At 42.1% G+C, this 17,234-nt stretch overlaps 1 protein-coding gene and 1 pseudogene across 1 annotated transcript; both read right to left on the reverse strand.

Annotated features, from left to right (window-relative positions):
• Positions 1 to 8,022: 8,022 nt before the first annotated feature.
• On the reverse strand, positions 8,023 to 8,945 carry LOC148120980 (olfactory receptor 1E2-like; annotated as a pseudogene).
• Positions 8,946 to 14,581: 5,636 nt separating this feature from the next.
• Positions 14,582 to 15,514, reverse strand: LOC148120981 (olfactory receptor 1f45-like). The gene has a single exon (XM_087909603.1). The coding sequence runs from the start codon at positions 15,503 to 15,505 to the stop codon at positions 14,582 to 14,584; it is 924 nt and encodes a 307-aa protein (XP_087765729.1). The 5' UTR covers positions 15,506 to 15,514.
• Between the last annotated feature and the right edge of the window lie 1,720 nt (positions 15,515 to 17,234).

Below are 17,234 nucleotides of genomic sequence, written 5' to 3' on the forward strand. Positions count from 1 at the left end.
AACACTCAGCCAACCAGATGAGTTTCATCATACAAACTCTTTTACAATGGACACATTCACTTACTTTAAACTGTCAACTTATCAATCTAGAGTCCCCTGGGAAGGGAGTCTCATTGAGGGATTATGTAGATTAGGATGGCCTGTGAGCATGTTCGTGTTGAGTTATCTTAAGGTGGGAATATCTGCCCACGATGAGTGGCAGCTCTTCCCTAGGCTGATGGTCCTGGCTTGCATGAGGTAGAGAAAGGGAGCTGAGCACCAGCATTCCTACACTCCTCTCTCTATTGCTCTCCCCTATTTAGAGATCCCTGTGATTCCTCATTGTGAGCTCCTGCCATCAAGACTTCCCATCAATGACCTACTGTAACCTGGAATTGTGTGGCGGTTTGAATGAGAATGACCACAATAGGGTCATCTACTGGGATGCTTTGTCTCTACTTTGAAGAGATGTTTGGAAAGGATTAGGAGGTGTGGCCTTGCTGGAGGAGGTGTGCCACTCAGTGCAGGCTTTGAGGTTTCACAAACCCATTCCACACTCAATCTCCTCCCTCTTTCCCTATCTCAATCTCTCTCTCTCTCTCTCTCTCTCTCTCTCTCTCTCTCTCTCTCTCTCTCTCATTAATTAGTCAGTCTACCCAAACTAGTAATTTACTTGTCTCAAAAGCCAGAGTAAAAGGCTCCTGAAGAACAACATAAAATGCTGGCCTCTGGCACACATGTGCACAGACATACACAGTCAAACACAGACGCAGATGCAGATGCACACTCACACACTCACACTGACATACTAAGAATAGAAATCCAGAGATGCTGTTTAACATTTGCCTTGTTAATTTAGCACCCCTACAGGGATTGTACATTCTAAGTTTTTTTAAAAAAAAAAAACCAAAAAACAAAAAACAAAAAAAAACAGATAATATGGAGGAAGTTTCCCAGCTGGTCTGAGATTGATTTCTATATGTACTTAGCCCAAACTCTATGGTGTCTTCAGCACTGGGTTATTCGTGTGTCATTATAGTAATGACAATGACAATAGACTGTACTGTTTGGGGTTCCACCAGGGTCTCCTTCACAATAACTTTGTACATAATATGACTGATGCACTTAAACACCACCCACTGCTATGGTTACCTGCACAATATATAGCAAGATGAAGTCTGTCAGAATTCCAAACTGGATGAAAAGCTTACAAGTCTCCTTGCCTAACTGAGAAGCTATTGGAAATTCACAGCTGCTGATGGAGAAAGAATCATTCATCTGTGAGAGTGTAGCCACCAGTAGGTTGTCCATATTCCTGTGGATGATACACACACACACAGACACACAGTCAGACACACACACATAAACACATGTATTGGTAGCACTAGCTGGATTTAGCAGGCATTTAAACAATCAATTAAGAGAGGACATGATGTCTAGGTGTTTACTTGGGGTAAATCTGTGAAGAGTTGGAGGGGAAATAGAAGCAGATATGGTCACGTTTCTTTGTATACATATATGAAATTCTCAGAAAATTTTAAAAAGGAAAAATAAAAACCTGAAAATTAAAAGAGAAAAACAAAACATGAAATTTGTATTTTTAGTTCATATATTCAAAATGATATTTGTCCTCTCCTACACAGCTTCATGATATAAGGTACTGATAGTAGGACTTTGGGAAAATAGGACTCTGTGCAGAGCGGCTCTAAGAATAAAAAACTCTGCCTAGCCTCGAGACCCAGGGGACTGCACTGTGCAGCCATCTTGTCCTCAGAGAGGTGCAACAGTGTCATCTGTCTCGGTGACATGGCCTCCTCTGAAAATTCTACTTTTGGTAACTAAATCTTAATGGACACTCGCAGTCATGGCCCTCAATTGGCACATTTGTGCACTACTTTCTAGGCCAGCATTTCCATGGGAAGCCTTATCTCCAGGAGATACGTCCCTCTGAATATAAGCAAAAGAGAACAAAAGAACACGAAGAGATCACGGGATCAGAAGGCAAAGCAGAGTACTCCTGGGTCAGTCCCTGGTTTTCTCCGGGCCCAGACACATTTGGATGAAGAGCAAAGAGGCCCTTTGCTCAACTCTTGGAATTTCTTTGTGCAACTTTGATTTTTGTTCACAGACAGCAGCAAGAATGAAGAAACCTGGGCATCAGGATCCAAGGGCAATCTGAAAAGTGACAGGAAACTAGAGAGGCTCCACCCATGCAGTCTGTCCAATGGAAGCTGTTTCTACTAACTCTCTGTATTACTGACAACAGGAAAGCCACTGTCGTGCTCCATAGGAAACTAGTCAAAGACTGTAAGCTGCTTGGATGTCCCCCTGGCCAACTCTAGAGCACATCTTTAGGTGAGGGGAAGGAGAACTTCTTTGACATCTGATATTTGATGGATCCTCTTGTACTTCACCAATTTAATAAACAAATGAAATAACCACTGCTAGAGAAAGCCATGCCTGCCTTTCTGACTCGTGTTGAATATACTCTACATTCAAGAAGCCCAAGGGAGGCTTGGGTGGTCAGGCAGCTATGCTTCTTACCACCAGGAATAAGGAATTTGTCTCTTATTTAGTGAAATGTGAAGCCCCTGTGTATGTTATGGCAATACGCATGTTGCAAATCAGACCCTAAGTTCTTAAATTATAGTATTAGATTCACCATTGCTTTAGCTTCCGTTGCCCTCCCAGTCTCACTATTTTAGGTTTTTTTAAAAAACATCATTAGATAATCACTTAGCACTGATAAAGTCTCTGTGGTTATATTCTAGAGTTGAGTACCACTTTGCAGTCATTGATATCAATACAAGCCTTCAGAAATTTTATCGAGTGCAATTTAAATCTAAAAACTTGAAAATAAAGAATGAAAGAAGCGGCCATCTATTTTGGAGACATGTCAGTTTCATAAGAGGTTCTGATACTACAACTGTTGCCATATTAACAAATTTTCACAAAGCCATCTTTTTCTAGGAAAACAAGGAAACCTAGCATAATGGAATTCTGGATCTCCACCTTGGTAAGTGACTTCATCTTGGTGGGGACTCTGGAGGACAGTGGCTCTCCTGAACAGCTCTGTGCTGCAATCACAGCTCCGTACATATTGACTCTGCCCAGCAATGGACTGCTTCTCCTGGTCATCACAGTGGTTGCCCGGCTCCATGTGCCCATGTATTTCCTGCTTCGACAACTCTCTCATGGAGCTCCTCCAGACGTTAGTCATCACTTCCAAGGCTATCATGGATTCTTTGTTTAAAGACAACACTATCTCCTTTGGAGGTTGTACCCTTCAGATGTTTCTATGAGTGGCAACTGGTGGTGCAGAGGACCTCCATCTGGCCTTCATAGTACCTTTATACGTTACTTGACATTTTTCCTTTATAGCTCTTAATATTCTTTCTTTATTCTGTATGTTTTGTATTTTGATTATTAAATGGCAAGGGGAATTTTTTTGATCCAGTCTATTTGGTGTTCTGTAAGCTTCTTATACCTTCATAGGGATATCCTTCTTTAGGTTTGGAAAGTTTTCTTCTATAGTTTTGTTGAATATATTTTCTGTTTCTTTGAGCTGGTGTTCTTCTCCTTCTTCTACCCCTATTATTCTTAGGTTTGGTCTTTTCATAGTGTCCCAGATTTACTGGATGTTTTGTGTTAAGAATTTGTTGAATTTAATGTTTTCTTTGAGTCTATTTTCTCTATAGTATCTTCAGTGCCTGAGATTCTTTCTTCTATCTCTTGTATTCTGTTGGTTATACTTGTCTCTGTAGGTACTGTTTGTTAACCCAGATTTTCCATAACCAGCCATAACATCAGTTTGTGTTTTTTTTATTACCTCCATTTCTGTCTTCACGTCTTTTACTGTTTCCTTTACCTGTTTGATTGCTTTTTCTTGGTTTTCTTGGGTATCTTTGAGGGATTTATTAATTTCTTCTAACTTTTTGTTTGTCTTCTCTTCTATTTCTTTAAGGGAGTTTTTCACTTCATCTTTAAATGTCTCCATCATTTCCATAAAGTTACATTTACAGTTGTTGTCTTCTAGTTTTTGGGGGGTTAGGATGATCAAGTCTTCCTGCTGAGTGTCCACTGGATTCACGTGTTATCATGTTGCTTTTTAGGATGATGGAGGAAATCTTGCATTGGTGCCTATCCATCTCTTCCTTCAAATGAGGCCAGCAGTGTCTTGGTTGGCATCTTGGTCCAATCTTTGCTGTAGTTGTCTGAGTACTTGGGAGTTTTTCTTTGCCCTCTCTTAGGTTCCCTCAGCACTGGAGCAGGCTGTGTCATGAAGCGGGCTTGGGGGCAGGGTGGATTGGGGGGAAAAAAGCCCAGCAGCAGGAACACTTCCGGATGGATGGCCAGAAAAGTTTAGGGTGTTGGGGAGGAACCCCTGGGTTCTGTCCCACTGGGAAAGTCCCAGAGAGTGGTTTTTCCAGCTATCCCACAATGTGGTCACTGATTCATCTCTCCAGTTCCCTCAGCACTAGAGCAGGCTCTGTTGGAGGGTTTCAAGGACCTGGCAGGTGAAAAGGTGGGGTTGTGGGAAGGGTGGATTGGAAGAAAGAAAGCCCAGCAGCAGGAACACTCCCAACTGGCTCTCTGGTCCCCTCAGCACTGGAGTAGGCTGTGTTGCAGGGCTCCAAGGATGTTGCATGCGAAAAGGCAGACTTGAGGGCAGGATGGGTTGGGGTAAAGAAAGCCCAATACCAGGAGCACACCCTACTGGGTGGCCAGAAAAGCTTAGGGAGATGGGGACGGGTTGGATTCTGTCCCACTGAGAAGGTCCCAGAGAGTGGCTCTTCTGGTTATCCAGCAATGTGGCCATTGACTCACCTCTCCAGTCCAATCAGCACTGGAGAAGTTTTGAGTGTTGAAATTACACACTATGATCTTTAAAACATGAAAACTGACCATATTTTTCCTAAGAGTTTGTTTGCGTGTTTGGATTTGGCTTTGCTTTCGGTTTGTCCTTTGCATTTTCTAATTAATGCAAATGTTACTAATGGTCTTATTGTCCCTTTCATTTTCTACATTGTTTTGTTCCTGCACCATTAGATAGGACACCAGCAAAAAGCTGAACTTGGGTTATCAGAACATACCTCTAACCTTGGCCCATGGGTGGGGGTGAGAAGGTTTAGTCTTTCACCTTAAATTTCTTTGCTGCAAGGTTTTGAATTTGATTGATTGTTGAATGATTGACTGACTGATTGTTGGTTGATTGGTTGTAAAAAGTTTTTCTCAAATGGAAACTCCTCCCTTTGACTTCCTTAAGTGACTGACTGAAAACACTGGAACAGGAGGGAAAGCTGATAATCCTCTCATGTTCAGGTAAGCCTTTGTAGCTCTCGGTTCCAGTGAGGTTAACATCCCTGCCCTTCTCTGAGGTGTCCCTTAGAGCAATCAAAACATACCCCTGTAATTGGGTTTTTGTTTTGTTTTGCTCATTCTTTTGAGGTCCACAACCCAGCTCCCAAATAAATGGACGGAGATTTATTCTTACTTATGAATGCTTGGCTATATCTTGGCTTGTTTCAAGACAGCTTTTCTAACTTAAATTATCCCATTCCTCTTTAACTATATTTTGCCTTTTGACTTTTTACCTTTTTTTATTCTATATATCTTTCATTCCTTCTTACTTCTTGACTGACCCTGTGGCTGAGTGGCTGGGCAGTGGCTTGCTCTTCTCCTTTTCTTGTACCTTGCTCTCCTCTCAAGTCTAGATCTCTCCAATTTATTCTCTCTGCCTGGCAGCCCTGTCTATTTCTCTCTCCTGCCTGGTTACTGGCTCTTTGGTTCTCTATTAAACCAAACGGGTGTTTTGGGAGGACAAGGTAACACAGTTTCACAGAGTTAAACAAATGTAGTTTAAAAGAATGTGACACATCTTTGCAGCATTAAAAAAAAATATTCCACAGTTTAAGATATAACACATCTTTAATGTTCCACAACATCCACCCACTAATTTTGGAAGGCACAGGCCCAGTGATCCTTTGAGAACCAGCTCTTTCAGAGAGTGGACTGCTCTCCATGCTTAGGAATGGGGAGAGTGCTTCATGCATGCCAAGCCCTTTCTCACCAAAGAGCTGCAGCTTTAATTTGTCAGAAAGTCCCTGTTACCCCATGTTGGGAGCAAGTTCTGGAGCTCTGAAATAGCTAATTATAGAGGGTTTGAGAGATGGCGCAGAGGTTAAGTGTATTGACTGCTCTTCTAGAGGTCTTGAGGTCAATTCTTAGCAACCACATGGTGTCTCACAGTCATCTATAGTGATATCTAGTGCCCTCTTCTGGCATGTAGGCAGAACACAGAATACATAATACATATTTTTAAAAGTTTAAAAAATAGCTAATTATCACAGTTGCTTTGCTTGCTGATTGCCATTTAGGGTGACCAATTCCCTACAAGGTTCTGTCCATCACTGCACTGGTGTTTGGCTCAGTGCTTTATTCTCTTGTCTGTGAGAATGTTTGGACTATTCTATGCTTTGATTACAGGAGTTTATATTCAGGATTTACGCGTAAATAGAGACACATCTGTTTCTATGCAACTCTTGTGTTAACCCTAATAGCCTGGTAAAAGTGTCTTGTATTTCTATTGTCATTTACTGTTTCTCAGTTAGAGACAAACAGAAAGCCTCTTCTCTGGAATGCTGGAATCAGCTGTTTATTAGGAAGACACATTCCCTTCTGCAATTCTGTCTCTATGCTTCACAGTGTCCAGAATCTGCTCACATTACTGTCATCTGTATTCTTGTATGTTCCTATCATGAGTATGATCTGCTTGGCCATTCCATCAAGTAACAGGACATGGTCAATGCATATGAAGGCTATTTAGTACTATTCGTTAATTGAAAATATTCATAGCTTGCTGGACCATTTCTGCATTTAATTGTAGTTGTACTCTTTTGGCTCTTTTTCTCTTTTGGGGGACCCACCACCTAGCTACCAAATATACACACAGAGGCTTATTATTACTTATGAATGCTTGCCCTTAGCTTGGCTTATTTATAGCCAGCTTTCCTTAACTTAAATTATCCCATCTATCTTGTGCCTCTAGACTTTTTCATTTCCTTATGACCGTAAGTATACCTTCATGCTTACTCTGTGGCTGGCTTTGAGGCTGGGTAGGTGGCCCCCTAGAGTCCTCCTTTTTTAATTCTCTTGTCCTTATTTGATCCGCTCTCCTAGATTTCTCCTCCTACTTATTTCCTCTGCATGCCAGCTCTGCCTATTCTTTCACCTTTCTTACCATGGGCCATTCAGCTCTTTATTAGATCAATCAGGTATTTAACAAAGGCAAAGTAACACAGCTTCACAGAATTAAACAAATGCAACATGAAAGAATGCAACACATCTTTGCATTATTAAACAAATGTTCCACAACAAAAACAAATGTAACACATCATGAAATAATATTTTACAACATTAGATTTAGTTTTACATTGTTTCTTTAAAAATCTCTATTATGCCACCAGGTCCTCTGCCTATAAAGAGAGTTTTGCTTACTGTCTGCAGCTTCCAGTGTCCATCCCTGAGTGGCACCAGTCCTGGACCCAGGCCCATGCTGAGGAGCAAAAGGACAACAAGGCAGGAGGGGATCAGGGGGTCTGCAAAGGGTACATTCTGAGCCGTGAAATATTGAAGACATTATTAAGCCTGGGACAGAGAAAAACTTGCAGGTGAACTAGATGTTCCTCATCAGGGAGAGAATAGAGAAGGGGGTTGGGTCAGCTCTAAAGTCTTGTAAAAGCCCCAGTTCTTGTGGGAACAGGCATCTGACAGATTGGGAGGGAGCATCACAAACCACAGCACACCCAGTTATTCCAGAGTTTCTTGTCTGTGAAATGAGCTCCCTCAATATAGGCCCTATTCACAGACGGTAAATTACTGCATTTATGAAGATGAGAATCTGTCAGCTTCAGATTTACAAATACAACCACGATCATTTGATATTAGTCACAGGAAATGTCATGCATTAATTTCATACCAATCTCTGCATCATTTTCTCTACATAGATGAACAGATGCATGGTGTCTGAGAGTCCTCTCAGCTCTAAAATTTAACATTCTGACATCTGAGAATCATCTTCTTAGGGCTCTTTTCATGTGCCAATTCTTCAGGCTGTAGATGAAGGTATTGACCAGTGGTGTCACCACAGTGAAGATGACAGCGATCACCGTGTCCTGTAGTGAGTATGAGGATGAAGGGCGCATATAGACCCCCAGCATTGCCCCGTAGTAGAGAGAGACCACAGTGAGGTGAGACCCACATGTGGACAGAGTTTTCTTTATCCCATGGGTAGAGGGCATCTTCAGAACATTAGAGAAAATGTAAGCATAGGAAACAACAAAAGAAAATGGTGTCAGGAATATCACTCCTCCCACAGTGAAGACCATCAGGTCATTAATAAAAGTGTCAGAACGAGAGAGCTTCAGGATAGGATACAGGCCACAGAAGAAGTGGTGCACTGAATTGTGGGAACAGAAGGTGAGTCGAACCATGAGGAGAGTGTGCAAGAGAACATGCAGGTGAGTTATGACCCATGATAGGACAACCTTGAGGACACAGAGTCTGGACCTCAAAATCAGGGTATAGTGGAGTGGGTGACAAATGGCCACATAGCAGTCATAGGCCATCACACTCAGGAAGAAGCTGTCCATGTTGCTGAATGTGAACATGAGGTTCATCTGGGCCGTACATTCTGTGTAAGAGATAGACTTGCTTCCCACCATGTGATTCACCAGTGCCTTGGAGACAGTGACCAAGGAAAAGCAGAGGTCGACACTGGAGAGGTTGGCCAAGAAGAAGTACATGGGTGTGTGGAGATGAGGGTCACAGGTGACAGCCAGGATGTTGACCAGTTATGGTGACCATGTACATTGCAAGAAGAGCCCAAACATGATCTTTTGCTCTAAATTTGAATAGAGTCCAAGGAGGAGGAATTCTGCAACTGTGGTCTCATTGTCTCCACCCATGTCTGTGTGTTGACTGTGTTTGCTGTCCTGCCCGGTTCCCACAGTCATTAAGTCTCAAAGAAATCACACAGACATCTACATTAACTATAAACTTATTGAGCCATTAACTCAGGATTCTTATTAACTCTTATAACTTATATTAGCCCATTATTCTTGTGTATGCTAGTCACATGGCTCGGTACCTTTTTCAACGAAGCAGTCACATCTTACTTCTTTGGTGATGGGCTCACAACTGCCAAGAAATGGGCTTCCTTTTCTCCAGAATTCTCCTGTTCTCATTGACCCGCCTTTACTTTCTGTCTGGTTGTCCTGCCTAAACTTCCTGCCTGGCTCCTGGCCAATCAGCATTTATTTAAAATATAATTGACAGAATACAGACCATTCTCACACACCATCTGTGGGGAAGAAAGTATCATCAGTCAGTAACATCATTTGCCAAGATTTAAGCAAAAAGTTTCTTTTTATCAATGGTTTTCTGGTTGGTGATGAATAAATACAAATACACTTCCAATATCATAGAATCTTCCAATAAAACACCTGCTAAATTCACCAACAATGTATTCTTGTGTCCATACTTTCTGACCTACATACCTGTTTGCTAAGTTCCAATGCTGAACATTTCTGACATAATATTTACCTTTTTCTAATAATCGAGGGACTGAATTTAATTTACAGATGATAAAAAGATCAAAAGCACCAAGTATAGTTTATGCTGGAGAGAATGCGGAGTAAGGGGAACAATCATCCATTGCTGGTGGGAATGCAAACTTGTGCAGCCTCTTAGGAAATCGGTGTGGTGGTTTCTCAGAAAATTGGGAATTGACATACCTCAGGATCCAGCAATACTACTCTTGGGAATATACCCAAAAGATGCATCATACTACAAAAGCATTTGTTCAACTATATTCATAGCAGCATTATTTGTAATAGCCAGAACCTGGAAACAACCTAGATGCCCCTCAGTGGTAGGATGGATAAAGAAAGTGTGGCACATCTACACATTAGAGTACTACTCAGTGGTTAAAAAAAAAAATGACATCTTGAATTTTGCATTCAAAAGGATGTAATTAGAAAACACTATCCTGAGTGGAATAACCCAGACCCAAAATTATGAATATGGTATGTACTTACTCATTAGTGGATACTAGCCATAAACAAAGGACATTAAGCCTACAGTTCATGATCCTAGAGAAGCTAAGTAATAAGACAAACCCAAAGAAAAATATATAGATCCACTGGAAAGTCGGAACAGACAAGATCACCTGACAAAATTGGGATCATGTGAGGGGTGAAAAGGGAAAGAAGGTGGAAAGGAAAGGAAAGGAAAGGAAAGGAAAGGAAAGGAAAGGAAAGGAAAGGAAAGGAAAGGAAAGGAAAGGAAAGGGTGAAAGGGGAAGAAGAGGAGAGAAGGGGAGGGTTGGGGAGAACTTGAGAGAATGGGATAGTTGAGAAAGAGGAAAGACAGAGATGAGAGCAAGGAAAGAGATATCTTGAATGAGGGAGCCATGACAGGGTTAGCCTCTGAATGTGGCTGACAGTTGCATGGCTGGGGCAGACTGAGGGACCACTGACAGTGGCACCAGGATTTATCTTCACTGCATGTACTGGCTTTTTGAGAACTTATTCTCTTTGGATGGATACCTTGCTCAGCCTATGTATAGTAGGGAGGACATTGGACCTTCCCCAATGTAATGTGCCTCACTCTCTCTGAGGATTGGGGGTGGGGTGGGAGGGTATGTGGAGGGAAAGAGAGGAGAAGAGGGAATGGGAACTTGGATTGGTATGTATAATAAAAAAAATAGTTTGTTTTCTTTTTTTTGAAAAAAAAAGAAATTTAGGATGGGGCTGTTAGGTCACTGGACCATGTTTATGGAGCCAATGGAATAAAAAGTTAAAGACAGACTTAGAGTATTTTTCTTTAGTCTGCATGTTCATAACTTTCATCTCTGAAAATTTTAACCAAGGAGCAAGTGGTTTCTATACTGTAATCCCGAACTTCTGTCTTTTTCCTACTCTCAGAGAGCTGGAAACTGTGTGGCCTCCGAGAAACCTGCCTAGTGGCTTTCTTGGCATTTTATCTGGTACTGAACTCACGCAAGAGCCCCAGTGTAAGCATTTCCCACCTCTTCACTGCAGTCAGAGAAGTAAAGCCTGCTGTGAGCATACCAGAGAGTATTTTTCTGAGAGGAAAAGCAATTACAGAATGATAAGGAACAATTTAATAAAGTCTGTCTCAAAGTCAACCCTGCTCTGATAAACCCTCTCTGTGAAATGGATTTGGGCTGCAGTGCTCCTGGGAGAAACCAAGGTGTTAGTCCAGGAAAGGAAAGTACTATTTGCCTAGGTGGTCAAAGCCACACAAAGAGCCAGAGCCATGGTGTCAGTGGCTCTCAACCTGTGGGTCATGACTTCTTGGCAGTCACATGTCAGACATCCTGCATACCAGACATTTACACTACAAGTTATAACAGTAGCAAAATTACAGTTATGAAGTAGAAACACAGAAAATTTTATGGGTGGTGGTGACCACAACATAAGGAAGTATGCTGAGTGGTTGCAGTATTAGGAAGGCTGAGCAGCACTGCTCTGTGTGATGGGACCTGACTGGCAGGCAGAGCTCCACAGAAGGAGAATCTAATGGGCTGTTTAGAGATGCTGCTGGCTCTGTGTGTGGTGACTAGTCCCAAAGGGATGAAATTCTTGAAATTAAGGGAAAAGTGCTGAGATGAGAAATCACTAAAATGTTTCTTAGATTTATTCATTATATTTTGTGTATAAGTGTTTTGCTTGCAGCTATGTATGTGTTCCAAGTGCATGCCTGTGCCCTGCAGTGTAGGAAGAGGGCACTGGATTCCTTTGTACTATAATTGTGGATGGCTGTGACTCACCGTGTGGGTTACACATTCATGTCAGTGCTGAAAACCCAGCACCGGCTTTCAGAAAAGCAGGCAGTGCTCTTGAACACTAAGCGGTCTCTATAGCCCCCAAGAAATACTTTGTTTTTGAACCTAGCATAACTTCTAAAGCGACTGTATATGGAGTACATGGGTTTAGAGAAACCTAGACTGTGCTCCTGGGGTCTTGATGACTTATGGCAACTGTATATGCAAGGGGTGAAGGAGGAAGTTTGACACATGGAAGAGTCCCTGGACTAAGGACAGACGGTTCCTAGAACAGAAACAAAAAGAAGAGAGGAAATGCAGTCCAGAGGAATTGCCCTACATACTTGAAATCGATCCTAAAATCATAATCTGAAGAAGGTGAAACACTCCTTTCTCTCCTACTATAGTATTTGTTACAGGAGGTGGCCTGGCACAGGCAGGTTTCCTGCTGGACAGTGACAGTGACACCTGAGAAAGGTGCACTTCCTCAGAAAAGCAGTGTGTCAGACATGTCACACACCTAACTGCTCTCCCTCTGACTGGAAACCGGCAGGCGTCCTCTGAAGTAGAAGTCAGCATCCATGGCAGCTTCCTTGTAGAGAGACAGCCCTGCTATCATTGACAGTGATCTGTTTGTGGGATTAAGCAAGTTGACATCTCCTTCATTCATTAGCATCCTGTGAGCCATGCTAAAGACTGAGCCAGAGATATCTGAGAGCTGTGTCCCTGAGCTTGGATCCCTGGACTGCACAATGAAAATAAGTAGTTTCCAGACTAGCCTACTTTCCTTATGGGTCTCAGAACAGTATCCAAAGTACTTGGGTCTCAGACCCTTCGTTCTGAAATCACAGCTCACAGTCAGCGAGCACAGAGAAGCAACTGGCACAAACGTGGAGATTTGGTGTAGAATAGGACAAGTTTGCATGTGTTAGAGAAGAGTCTCACTTTCCAGGAAAGGCTGATGATAGGGGTCTGTTGTCACAGCACAGCTAACCCCAGTTGTCTTCAGAAACATTTCTTCTGGCACTTGGCTAGCTACAGAAAGGTTTGGAGGGGTGCTCCCCTAGTGTCACACCTTATGTAGTTGTCTCTGGGTATCAGTCTGCTGTTTGATGGACTAGTCCCTAACCTGTGTCCCCAGCTTCTCCCTGCTGCTCTCTGAGGCTCTCATAGAATCCCTGTCTCTGCTGGTTCCATCCTGGACTTGGATGATGGGAAATTCACAGCATAGTGTGAGAACTGAGGGAGCTCTTCTCTCAAGGACATTTAGAGTGATGTGCCTGGCTGTCTATGGTGAAGCCTAGATAGTGGAGAGAAGACAAAGAGATGCAGGCTCTGTCCCTGGAGATCAGGATTCCCATGGGGGTGAGAGGTTTATTGTCACATTGGGCATCCCGAGGGTTGACTCCTCAGAGGTCCTCATTAGGGCATGTGCTCAGTGCATACTGTTTGCATTCTGTCTGCTTGGGTCAAAGAAATAAGAGATAAGAGAGAAAGAAACTTAGTTCCAACATAAGTACTTATCCCATGCTTTTGTAATTTTGTTAATGCAAGCATTTAAAAGGACAAATTCTCCCTGTGAACATCCCACACATTTTATGGAGTTTATTTCTATTATCACTCAATTAAAATCCTTGCTCATTTTAACTGTGATCATTTTTTTTTTACTGTGTGGGGAAGACATGTATTCATTAACTGTATGACTCCAGTACATCAGATGCTTACAGTACAAACAGTAAAGTCACAAATGACTGGAGATAACTTTCAACACACTGTGTTTTTGGTTGTGAGTCTAGCCTGCCAAGGCTGAGCCATCTCTCCAGCCCAACATAAATCAAGTTATGCTGAACCTTATAGAAGAGAAAATGGGAAGTAGCCTTGAACACATTCACACAGTAGACCACTTCATAAATATAACACAATTAGTACAGATACTGGGATTAAAAATTAATAAATGGGAACTCCTGAAAGTGAGAAGCTTCTGGAAGGCAAAGGACAGGATCAATAAGACAAAATGTCAACTGACCGAATGGGTAAAGATCTTCACCAACCTCACATCTGATAGAAGGCTGATCTCGAAAATATACAAAGAACTCAAGAAACTAGATATCAAAATACCAAATAATCCAATTAAAAATGGGATACAGATCCAAACAGAAAATTCTCAACAGAGGAATCTCACATAACCAAAAGGTACTTAAAGAATTGCTCAACATGCTTAGACATCAAGGAAATGCAAATCAAAACAACTCTGAGATACCATCTTACACCTGTCAGAATAGCTAAACTTGAAAACACTAATGACAGATTATGCTGGAGGGAATGTAAGATAAGGGGAACACTCCTCCATTGCTGGTGGGAGTGCAAACTTGTACAGCTGCTTTGGAAACTAGTATGGTAGTTTCTTTAAAAAATGGGAAATGAGTGTCTTATAATCATCCCTTTGAAGAGGTAAAGTTCAGTGTGTGTGTGGCAGAAAATATCAGTCAGCATGCCAATCGAAAGAATGATTACAAACATCTATCAAGATTATTACCTCTGATATTCCAGAAATTTAATTGTGAAGGAAAAGTATGAGAATCTAATTTTCTAAAGAATTTTTTAATATTTTTATTATATATATATATATAATTAAAAATAAAAAAAGAATCCCTGACATTGTCATGCTGAGCACTGGACCCATCTGGATCTCTTTAAAGAGGAAAAAAAATGCATGACATCTAGGAGTCATCTTAGCTCTAGAATTTGAAATTCCTAAGACCTGAGAATTATCTTCCTTAGGGCTCCTTTGATGTCACGATTCCTCAAGCTATAGATGAAGGGGTTGGCCATAGGGGTCACCACTGTGAAGATGACAGAGGCCACTGCATCCTGTAGTGAGTAGGAGGAAGAAGGGTGCATATAAATTCCCAGGATTGCCCCATAGAAAAGACAGACCACAGTGAGGTGGGAACCACAAGTGGACATGGCTTTTCTTATTCCCTGGACAGAGGGCATCTTCAAGACCTTAGAGCAGATGTAGGCATAGGAAACAACAATGCATACAAAAGGTGTCATAAATATCATTCCACCCTCAGCAAAGGCTGTGACATCATTGATAAAGGTATCAGAACAAGAGAGTTTCATGACAAGGTAGGGATCACAGTAGAAGTGGGGCACTGCATTGTGGGAACAAAAGGTGAGTTGAACCATGAGGAGAATGTGCAAGAGAGCATGCAGGTGTGTGATGACCCATGATATGGCCACCAGGAGGGCACAGAGTCTGGGCCTCATCATCAGGGTGTAGTGGAGTGGGTAACAAATGGCCACATAGCGGTCATAGGCCATCACACTCAGGAGGAAGTTGTCTGTGGTGCCAAATGCTAAGAAGAAATAGATCTGGGCCATGCACTCCATGTAAGAGATGGACTTGCTTCCCACCATGTGATTCACCAGTGCCTTGGGGACAGTGACTGAGGAAAAGCAGATGTCGACACTGGAGAGGTTGGCCAAGAAGAAGTACATGGGTGTGTGGAGATGAGGGTCACAGCTGATGGCCAGGATGATGAGAAGATTCCCAGAGATGGTGACTATGTACATCCCCAAGAACATTCCAAAGACAGCGTTTTCTTGTTCTGACTCTTCAGAGAGTCCCAGGAGGAGGAATTCTGTGACTGTCGTGTGATTGTCACCATCCATGTCTCTGGAGAACAAAGTGAGATTCATATAGAGAAATCATTCACCAACACTTAGAGAAAACATTGATGCCATTGGAAAAGTTTACTCATTAGTGAGAAGTAACTGCAAGTAAAATCCCTTTAAAAAATTTTATAACAATTTCAGTACATTTTGAAAGGACTGTATTCATTCTAATGACCATGAGTTTATTGATTCTCTTGTTTGCTAGTTAATTCTGGCTAGGAATTGGCTACTACATTTAACTGAACACATGAAGACCCCGAGGACTGGGCAGCTAGGTACTTTATCAAAAATTGCTGATCAATAGCAGTGAGTGTTCAAAACAAACTAATAGTTTTGTTCTCTGTGTTACAACACACACACATGGCATGCATGCTCACACATACACAAACGCAACCACACTCAGGTGGATGAGCACAACAAAATGTACAACACACATACATACACAAATACACACATAGATATCTTGTAGCACAGACATGCACAAAACTTTTCTTACATTTTCTTTTGTCTGATCAGGAATTTCCAGGCTTAAATAATCCTCCTGCCTTAACATCCAACTGGCTGGGACTATAAAGAGGTTCCAAGACCCCAGCAATTTTTATGTTATATTCACTATCATTTATTAAATTTTGATCAAATGAAAATTCACTACAAAGCATCATCGATTATAAACCTGGTGTTTGTGCTTTGACTTTTCTGTTTCCTCACAACTGGGAAGACCAATAGGCTTTAACAGACTTGCCTGGTGGTTGGGCCTTCACTTTCTGTCTGCTGCTAAGATGTTTTCATCACATCACATAGTTGTTTGTCTGCTCACCTGAGCCACTGGCCAAACCCCTTTGTGCAGTGTTCCCCTCTTTCTAAACTCACAAAGGGGGACAAACAGAGTCTATTGCATTGTTTTTCTTGAGAAAAAAAGGTTTACAGGTGGGTGAAATGCAGATTCACGTGCATCTCAAAGACAGTCCCCAGGCTAACACATCTCCATGGTCAGGAGGTCAGGAAAACATCTGGACTGCAATGCCCATGGAGGGAGGCAAGGCAATTACAGCTGAGGAGGGAGGAGAGTCACCCTGGGGTGATCAGAGGCCTGGCTGGGGAAGGGGAAGAGAGGAGACAAGTGTCAGGAGAAATGGCCTGGCTGCAGGGACAGAACATGACATGGAAATTGATGGTGTTGGGTATAGGATGCTCATGTGGTCCAGACAGCGAGCTGACTGCTGCTGTAAGAGTGGAGCTAAGCACAGCGGTGAGATGGGAAACCAGGTAACTTCCGGAGCATTGCCATGGATGTAGACCAGCTTGACAACAGCAGCAAAAAGAGCTAGAATGAGGGCTGGGGTGATGGCTCAGTGGGTAAAGCACATGCCATGTAAGTGTGAAGACCTGAATTCAAATCCCCAGAACACAATTAAAACTCCACACCATTGAGCATGTCTGCTATCCCAGTGCTTTTATGGTTAAGTGAGAAACAGAAATCTGTATGGGTGCTGTGACACATGTGCAGCTACACTTATAAACATGCATGTACACACACACATCAAACAAATAAATAAATAAAAAGCTAGAATAAGCTTCTAATGGGTCACTGTGTCAGTGGACTATAGAAGCAGAGAGATGAGAGACAGAAAGATAAATAGTTCGTAAGGACCAACAAAAGAGACTTTTGCCTGAAGATGCTAATGTTCCTGAAGGCAGAGAGTTTCCCATCAAAGAAATAGAAAAT

This window comes from Myodes glareolus, chromosome 9, assembly GCF_982192425.1.
Source record: "Myodes glareolus chromosome 9, mMyoGla1.1, whole genome shotgun sequence".
Classification (NCBI taxonomy): domain Eukaryota; kingdom Metazoa; phylum Chordata; class Mammalia; order Rodentia; family Cricetidae; genus Myodes; species Myodes glareolus.

Excerpts from the sequence above, each read along its gene's own strand:
- LOC148120981 (XM_087909603.1), bottom strand. The coding sequence starts at position 15,505 with ATGGATGGTGACAATCACACGACAGTCACAGAATTCCTCCTCCTGGGA.